Genomic DNA, 9,042 nt, shown 5'->3' on the forward strand with positions numbered 1-9,042 from the left:
AAAGCGCAGGAGACCAGTGCTAGGCGGGCCCATTTTACAGATGAGGAAGGCGGTGCACCAGGATGACAGCCCGTGACTGACGGAGACGGCGTTGAGAATCGAAGATCCTACACACACGGCACGCTAGACAACAGCCAGTGCGCGTATAGACGTACACGATAGAGAGCTTAACGTGGGAGCGCGCTGGGCTTGCCAGCGTGTTTTCCAAAGGTACCGTGAGGCCGTGAACTTTGAGAGGCAGAGCTTTTCCTTACAAGCTCCCACGGGAACCAGGTTCAGAGACCCCGGGCTCCAGGCTCAGAGACGAATGAGGCCGTTGCGCAGGGCTGCCCACCCATGCTGGCGTGTGTTTCCACACCCTGGACGCCGCGGGAGATGTGACATTGGCCCCCAAAGACATCCAAGTTCTGACCCTCAGGCCTGTGAACATGTTCACTTCTACAGCAAAGGGAGTTAAGCTGCAGGTGGAATCAGGTTGCTACTCAGTTGATCATAAAAGCGGATCTCATCCTGGATGACCCAGGTGGGCCCAGGGTAGCCACAGGGGAAGGTGACAGTGGAGGGAGCTCGGGAGATGGATGTGACAGCTCCAAGACAGAGGGAGGGGCCAGTAGCCAAGGGATGTAGGTGGCCTCGGGGACGTGGAAAAGGCAGGAAACACATTTGTTCCTGAAGTTCCAGGAAGAACATGGTTCTGCTGACACTGTGGTTTGGGCCCGTGAGGTACGTGTTGGACTTCAACCCGCAGGACGGTAAGGTAATAAATTACGTTGTTGTAGCCACCGAGTTTGTGGTGATCTGTTACGGTGGTAGCGCCCGCGGGCTCTGGTCCTGCAGAGGAAGCCGGGTCTTTCTGGGAGGACAGGAAGCCTGGCCTTTACTGGAAGGAGTCCTTAACCGCGCGTCGGACAGTGAACAAAACTGTGTCTTCCAAGGCTGTTGGCTGTGTAGACGCCCTTGGAGAGCCGTCTGGAGGGAGGCAGCCAGGGCCCCTTCTCAGGACAGCTGGTGTATAAGAAAACAGACAGGATCTTCCTGGGCCACCGCGCACCAGCCCCCGGGCCCTTCCCCAGGCTGCGGCCGGCCGGAGCCCCAGGGCAGCAGGCGGGCCTGTGCGGGCCTGGAACTCGCCTCCCTGTTTGCTCAGGTCTCAGTGGGGACAGCCTCATTCCCAGGTTTCTACTGTTTTTCTTCTGCTGTTACTAAAATCCACTGTGCAGCAGTCAGCGAGTAGCCTTTGTTCCAACATTTACATATGAAACGAAGCCCCCAGGCCACGGGCTTTGCAGAAGGTCAGTTCCCCCTCGGGAGAAAGCAGGTCACCTCAGGAGAGGACGGTGCAGCCTTCGCTGCAGGGGGTCCAAGGAGGCTCAGCGCCTTCTCTCCATAGGGGTTGTCAGTAGCTCTTCCCCCTTTTCATGGGTAGTTGACATCATAGTCGTGGACACACTAACAGAGCCAGACTTCAAGAGATTTCTTCTTTCTTTCCCCTTTGATTGAAGTTTTTATAAAATAAGCAAAACTTAGTTGCAGCCAATGTGGACAATAGGGCCTTTTTCTGGTGGAATAATAGAAATTTGAAGTAAACCGACCTCCGCCTTGTGATCTTTTGTATCTTGAGGCCTTAAATAATTATTAGTCAGATTCCAGTAAATTAACACACTTGTGGGGGTAAAACCTGCTTTTTACATTCTTGTGTGTTTGTCGTGTTTGCTTTGCGAACATCTAACGTGAGGCCATAATACTCTTAATAGTGATGTCACTGTTATGTTTAACATGAAGGTGTTTCTTAATGATTCAAAAGGAATGCGGGGCAGATTTAATTCCTAGGTAAGGTTACAGCTGTGTCGCAGAGCCCGGACGCTGGGGCCGTGCGTCTGGACCCCTCCTGCCCCCTGGGTCTGAGGCCAGTTCTGCAGGAGCCAGGCTCCCTCATCCGTCTTTTGAACCAGGATGTATTGACCCCTGGCTGCATCACTCCCTTTGCTCTGTTCTGCTAGAGAGAGAATTTGAATACGGTTCCTCTCGCTTGTTTGCATGTGACCCCAGAAACGAGAATAAGCTCATGTGAGTCTCAGCCCCTAATTTGTAAGGTGGAGGACACTGTGAAGAAGACAATGGGCAAATCGCTACGCCCCAGGAGCCGGCGCACCTCCTTCCCCCTCCCGGGACGGTACCTCCTCATCGTGGAGTAGACGGCCTCGTCCACCAGCAGCTTGCTCGCCTCCACGATGCCCCTGGCTCGACACTCCTCCGTCTCTCCTACGAACGAAGCATCCCACTGTCAAACGCAAAGTTCACCAACTCCCCGCCACGCGCAGCCGGATGTAGTGACAACCACGCGGCATCTGGGCCCCTCCTCCGTGGGGTCCTGGGTCCATTTCCCCATCTTACGTGAGTATTGGTTCCTCGCTGGCGGAGACCCTGGGGATGGGGAGGGGAGGGACCCAGCACCATCTTTACGTGGGCAGCCCGGCCATTCCTACTTCTCACCTGCCCTGGCCACCTCCAGGGATTCTGAATAACTTCTTTTCTGAGCGTTTTAGTTACCTAAACCAGTGGTATAGAAAGTTCATAAAAATAGTTGCCTATTTTAACTTGTGCATTTAAGAGAAGATAAACTACTCCAATACACCAGCAGTTTGCAGTGAAAAGACCCTTATTTTTTATTTTAGTTTTTAGTGCATGTCATGTTTAACAAGTTCTGTGGTATGAATGCTTGCGTTTCCTCAGAATTCGTATGTTGACATCCTAGCACTCAATGGAACAGCGTCCGGAGGAGGGGCTCTGGGAGGTGATGAGGTCGTGAGGATGGAGTCCCCATGATGGGGTACCTGCCCTCGTATAAGGGACCCATAAGCTCCCGCCCCTTCCTCCAGGCGAGGACACAGTGAGAAGAGCCCGTCTGTGAACCAGGAGGAGGGTCCTCACCAGAATCTGAAGGTGCTGGAGCCTTGATCTAGGACTTCCGGCCTCCAGACTGAGAGAAGCAGAGGTCTATTGTGTATAAGCCCCCCAGTCCATGGTTCTGTGATCACAGCCCAAATAGACTAAGAAAATAATTTAAGATTCCGTCTTGGGGTTAAAACGTGAGGTTCCAAATGAATATCATAAAGTAGGCAACTCCTTCCAGTAATGCACACAAGGAACTTCTGTTACTAAATTACCTTTTGCATAATCAATACTTCATCAAAGGAAATGCATCCATTTCTAAGAATAAATAGAATATCAGAATATTCTTGAACGTTACACATCTAAGTAGAAAGAAAGCTATTTTCAAAATGGCAAATTTCCATATCTTTAGAATTCCATAGGCATAGCGTATTCCAGAAAATACATTAAATTCCTGAGCAAATTTAGGAGGATTAAGTTACCAGATAGCTTTTGTCCTAAAATTTAACGGAAGATTTTGTTGCAAGAAGAAGTAAAGGGACTCGAAACTGTAAGAAAAGTTTGGGGGATTCAGACGGCAGGTTCCTGGGAGGCGGAGACCTTCTCAGAGTCCATCCTGCATCCAGGAGCCCAGCGTGGGGTCTCGCCCCCGGTGGACCCACAAAGGCACCTTGAAGGACGTCGGGTTTCGCCTGCAGCCCCTCAGTGTCCTTCCCCAGCCATCAGCGCACATTCCACAGCGTGACTCCCTCTGGTCCTTCCTCTGTGCCCCCTGCGCTCCTCCAACCCCGGGCTGGTGGAGGGCACACGGGGCGGAAGCGGCCTCAGCTCGGCCGGGTCCAGGTCACCACGGCCATGGGTTCCTGCCGTGGGGTCTGAAGCACATGGTGGGCGTGCGGCACAGGAAGCAGGCAGAGCGGGGGAGTCAGGGGGACCCCAGAGGGGCCATAAGCCTGGGGCTGCAGAACCCGCAGGAGAGGCTGGCCTTTTCAGGGACCCCTGCCCTGGGGCTGGGGGGGATTTCACTCAGCTCTCAGGAATGGGAGCCCCACGAAAGCTCCGGGTTTAAGGCCCTGTGACCTTCATGTACTTCCTTTCGTTTCCGTCCAAACCCTCCGTCCACATTTTTGTTTCTGAGGTCAGCCTGGCCCTGCGTTGGCCAAATGCACTGACCCCCCTGCCTCTTAGGTCTCTTGCAATGAGATCCACTGCTGGCTCTTCCCAGGCACTGGGCAGTTATTTGAGAACGGATTCAGTAAAAAGAAAACTGTTTGTCTGTCACCACTGTCTTTGGAATTAACAGTTGCTAGAGAGATCCTTCCTTTTCTTGACGATATTCACATTGTCATTTCAGCGTAATCGATCGTATTTGACTTATTCTCCAGTATGTTTCCTTCCTATGAAGTAGTTTGCCGAGTTCCTGAAGATAGTGTTACAGGCTTTCAGATTATTATCTCTTCAGATATTGCATAAGAAATATATTTTTGTGCTGAAAATTCCCCATAGAAGTGTAGTTCTCGTCTTGAATTGCCTCCAGTCTCTGCCAGTAGCGGGCGGATGTGACCCGTGTCGTCTCCTCCTCACTGTGTGGGGTGTCAGGCTCATCTCCCTTCCTGGCTCTTCAATCACCTCCTTCAGCTGCTGCTGGGCAGCTACCGGGGCACGGGGTGGCGTCCAGAGACGCAGCGTCCGACCGTAGGACCACAGACTGGGAGATCTGGAACCTAACCTCTTCTTTTCAGGTCTGAAAACTAAATCCGAGGGAGTTTCCTGATTCGTCTGATCTGGAGACATCAGCCTTCTGAAGACGGGTACCACCCGAGGGGGTGCGCTACCCATAGAAGGTCCCCTCCGAACATGGGCATCTCATATGGAAAGAGCTGGAGTTCAGGAAGCCGTTACGCAAGAAAACACTACAGGCCAGAAAGAAGGAAGTCACTTATGTCCAAAGAGTGACTACTAAAATAACAAGGCAAGAGTGCTGGACTCTTCCTCTCTGAGCTGTACTCTCGACTAACTCCGAGGACTTGGTTTTGCTCTGAGCTCTGTGTTTAGTCCTGACTTTAATGATACCTGTTTGCTGAAACCCAATGAACTGGAGTAAGTCTGCCAACTTTCCTTGTGAAACAGATTCACTCATCAGGCTGGCTTCCCAAATCCCCCATCTGCAGCAACGCCTCTGCTGCCTCTTGTTCATTTGCATCTGATTCTCTTGTAACAGCTATGATGTGTTGGAACACACAGATGATTGCACTTAAATCTTGACTTTGCACAAACACAAGAAACGAACCCCAGTCCGTGAGGTGATGAACTCACGTGGTTTCCATGATAAACGCGCTATTCAGCGCTTTTGTGAGAGGACTTGAACTCCTGCTGTGCAAACCTGCCTACGGTTCACAAACTGATGTGACACCTAAGGACAGCTGTTCCTGAGTGTTTATCAACCAGGCTCAAACGTGTGTGTTGTTTCCACGTGCAGACCTGGGAGGTGAGGGTGAGCATGGCCACAGCTCCGCCGTCTCTGAGACCCTCGGGACCTGTGCTTTCTAAGCTGTGAACGGGTGACTGGACCCCACTGGCAGGTGGAGATGGACGTCTGTGGTCCAGCCCGGACCTGGTCCTCATGCCCGGGGCCCCCAGCCGGTTCTGAACAAGCGACAGGGAGCAATCCAGCAGCTCATGTCACAAAGTCTGTGAACACAAGTGATATAAACCCAAACGCAGACAAAAAGTCTGGTGGGATCGTCATTGAAATTTTGGCTACAGAGAAATGTGACTGATAAAAGTTATGTTTCAAAGAAAGTTCGACACTTCTATATATAAAATAGATAACCAGCAAAGACCTACTGTATATACCACAGGGAACTATACTCAGTATTTTGTGATAAACTGTAAGGGGAAAGAATCTGAAACAGTGTATATGTATGACTAAATCACTTTGCTGCACCTGAAGCTAACACGATATTGTAAATCAGCTATTCTTCAATTATAAATGAATAAATAACTAAATAAAAAAGGAAGTTAACCAGTGCACAATTATTTTGTTTAAAATGACCATTGCCTTGTCAACTGGGAAAAAAAAAAATCATTGTATTAAAGGTTGTAAAAGTGAAACACTGTAAGACTAAGGATATTTTCTAAATAATTAATTTACAAAGTAAACAAGTAATTAGCCAGCTTCAAAATATTCTAATGAACAATAAATTAGGCTCCAAATTGCAGCATTTTTATCAGATGCTATACTGTGCGTTAGTTATATATATACTGAAAGTCTGAGGAAAAAAATAACCTCTTAGAGATGGGGAAACAATAAAAAAATTGCTCTAGCAAAGCTGTAGATACGCCTTTCCCAATTTTTAAAAAATATATGATTTCTAAAACTAAAAAGTCTAGTGAGCAGATATATTATATATATATTATATATTTATATATATTTATATATATATTCTGTTGAATGGCTTTTACTCATGACCCCTTTGTCACTATGGTTTTGTAGAACGAGGACTGTAGTAAATATCAGATGCAATGACCAGTTCGCAAAGCATTTGCTGCACCCGTTTGCTGCGATGGGTTTGCTGGGCTGGGAGGAGGGGGACCACATGGCTGGAGGGGATTTAAATGGAATTGGTTTCTGTTTTTTTCTAGTTCGTATTGTCCAGGCACGATGCACTCGGTACTTCACTGACACTCGCAAATGGAGCTGTGGTGGAGAATCTTCCGGTTTTCTCCATTTTACATAAGGAGAGTGGCCCAGTCAGTGGTGGGTGGGGACAGAGCCTGACACCGGCCTCCTCATGGCCATTTTCTTAAGGAGCATATGCGTCTGCAAAGGACTTTGGTGCAACTGCTCATGTGGCCCTGAGGCCCCCGTGTTCAATGAAACTGGAGACTCCGTGGCTCTCAGCAGGAGACACCCTGGGATGGACGTGGCTGCGTGGACTCAGGCCGCTCATCAGGCCTGGAGGGTGATCGAGGGGCCCGGGGCTCGGGGGAGAGGCCAGGGGAGCAGAATGTCCAGCCCTGAAGAGCCCAGAGGGGCGAGCCTGCCCGGGGGACCCGTGTTGCACAGGCTGGTGATCAGAGAGTATCCTCGAAACGCCCTCTGACACCCTGCTCCAGTCATATCCCTTCTCCGTGTTTGGGACCTTTTTTCCTTTTTTTTCAAAACAGAAGCAGAGTTTGAGCTGTGATGATTTCAACCACAGCATAGCTATACCTTTCTTAACGGAATTTGACATTGTAGCACCCTGATTCCAGAAAATACAGCACAGAAGTGATTTAATGAAAAATGATTTTGTGATACAGGAACAAACAACTACGCCCAAAGAAATGTTTTTCAAATATATGAGTAGGTAAAAATGGAAATTTTCTATTTTGTAATCATAGGAAAATCAGTTATTTTTCAGAAAGAATTGTATTCTAATCCTTCTAAAATCAAGAATTATTGTTCTTTTCTTGGAAAGTGAAAGAGACACTGAAGAGGTCTTACCTGATTCTGGAGAACCCACGATGCTTCCTGTTCTGGTTGCTGGGAGCAATAACGTTATGATTTCAGAAGACCATAATTTATTGTTACTCACCCCAAAAGAGGTCCTTGTGTCTCAGGATGAAAGAGAAGACAGCTCCGGCACAGGCCACGGCCAGCGTGGTGCCCAGGACGGCACGAGCTCCCATCCTGAAGAGGAATTGAGAGCATCAGGTGGTCAAGGGCACGGTCAGCCGCTCAGTTAGAGTCCCTGCCGACGACCCTCCATGCGCTAGTCCCTGCGAGGCAGCTGCTCTCAGAAGCTTGGGTCTGAGCGCTGGGGGCTTCTGACCCACATGTCTGCGGTGTGGACAGGCCTTACCCGCCCAACTATTTGAAAACAGATCCCTCCTCTTGGGCAGCTGTGGTCACCAGAATAGCTCAGTGACAACCTGTTTTATTTCATGGTGATGCCCTAATGCCGTAAAACTTCTGGGGATAATTACAGGGAATAAAACAAATCTATTTCCCATAACACATCTCTGTAGAATTTTAAAAAATGAATAATACAAGGAATTTAGCCTTTAGAAAAGAGGTAAATAAAATTTCTAAATGCACATGGGATTTCCTACAACATTCTTTTTCCTGCCTATAAACTGATTTCAGAATTACGGAGCTGTTAAGACAAAGCAAAAATTCCAAATCCATCATTTCCATTTTCTCAGTTCTTCTTCTCCTAGCCTCGGATGTTCTGCTGCTATCTTGGGGCCACGAACTTTGTTAAACGGGGTGGGGCTGACAGGGCATCCTGGGTGGAGTACGTGTCAGGGCCTGCTGACCTGCGAACCGACCTGGCCGCACCTGCCGGCCGCGCTCTCTGCACTGAGGTCACAGGAAACCTAACAGTCGTCAGCCCCGCGGCTCTGCTCAGACAGCCCCCAGATGTGCCCTGAGCCCACAGAACAGCCTCCCTTGAACTGCTTTACAAGTTTCAGTGATGGATTTCTCTCAGAAAAAGGAAAGCCAAAACGTTTCACAGCCAGACCCTCTCCTCCACTCAGCCAGAGGTAGGTGTGCAGGACAGGTGACCCTGGACGTGCCCGGCTGCCCAGGGCCTGGCCTCCGGCTATAAAGAGGCTCCAGGCTCCACTCCCCGCCCACATCGCCGGGCTGGACCGGCTCCCGTTCCTGGGTTGGCTGGACGTTTACCTCTGTGTTTGCACAGAAGGCCGTGTGCTGGCCAGGTGTGCGTCCATGTGAGGTTGAGCCTCTGGTCCTGGAATGAGGAAGAAAGGGAAAGAATGCATATGTGTCGGGAAAGAAGAAACCAAGTACAACCGGCCCCTCGTAACGCTCGCACTGTCCTCTGTCTCGCTTCTCTGAGCTAAACACCTTATGAGAAAGAGCAGGTTCATCTTCAGAGGCAGCGGCTCCAGCAAGCCCCGCCGATGCCCTGCACCCCGTCTCTGAGAGGGCGTGAAGCACGTCTCCGGGTCTGTGGAGAGCGTGGGGTTTCTGGACCTCTCCACTTCCCGTCTGAGTCTTGGGTTCTTCTACATGAAAATCACTCCTCTTCTTCCTGCTCTTTTTCGCTCTCTTCTTGGGGCCTTATTCAAACTTGGGGATATGCTCCCTCCAGGAAAGCTGAGGTTAGACGCTAACACGTGTGCGAGGCATCGGGACAC

General features: G+C 49.8%; 1 protein-coding gene across 3 annotated transcripts in view; it reads right to left on the reverse strand.

The window, feature by feature from the left end:
• TPO (thyroid peroxidase) overlaps positions 1-7,566 on the reverse strand; it is a 32,139-nt gene extending 24,573 nt beyond the window's left edge. For all 3 annotated transcript variants that reach the window (XM_004274922.2, XM_004274921.2, XM_004274920.2), the window contains exons 1-2: positions 7,473-7,566; positions 2,178-2,262 (exon numbers count right to left, since the gene is read on the reverse strand). In XM_004274922.2, the coding sequence (XP_004274970.1) occupies positions 2,178-2,262; positions 7,473-7,566 (179 nt within the window). The remainder of the gene's footprint in view (positions 1-2,177; positions 2,263-7,472) is intronic.
• Between the last annotated feature and the right edge of the window lie 1,476 nt (positions 7,567-9,042).

This window comes from Orcinus orca, chromosome 13 (assembly GCF_937001465.1).
Source record: "Orcinus orca chromosome 13, mOrcOrc1.1, whole genome shotgun sequence".
Classification (NCBI taxonomy): Eukaryota; Metazoa; Chordata; class Mammalia; order Artiodactyla; family Delphinidae; genus Orcinus; species Orcinus orca.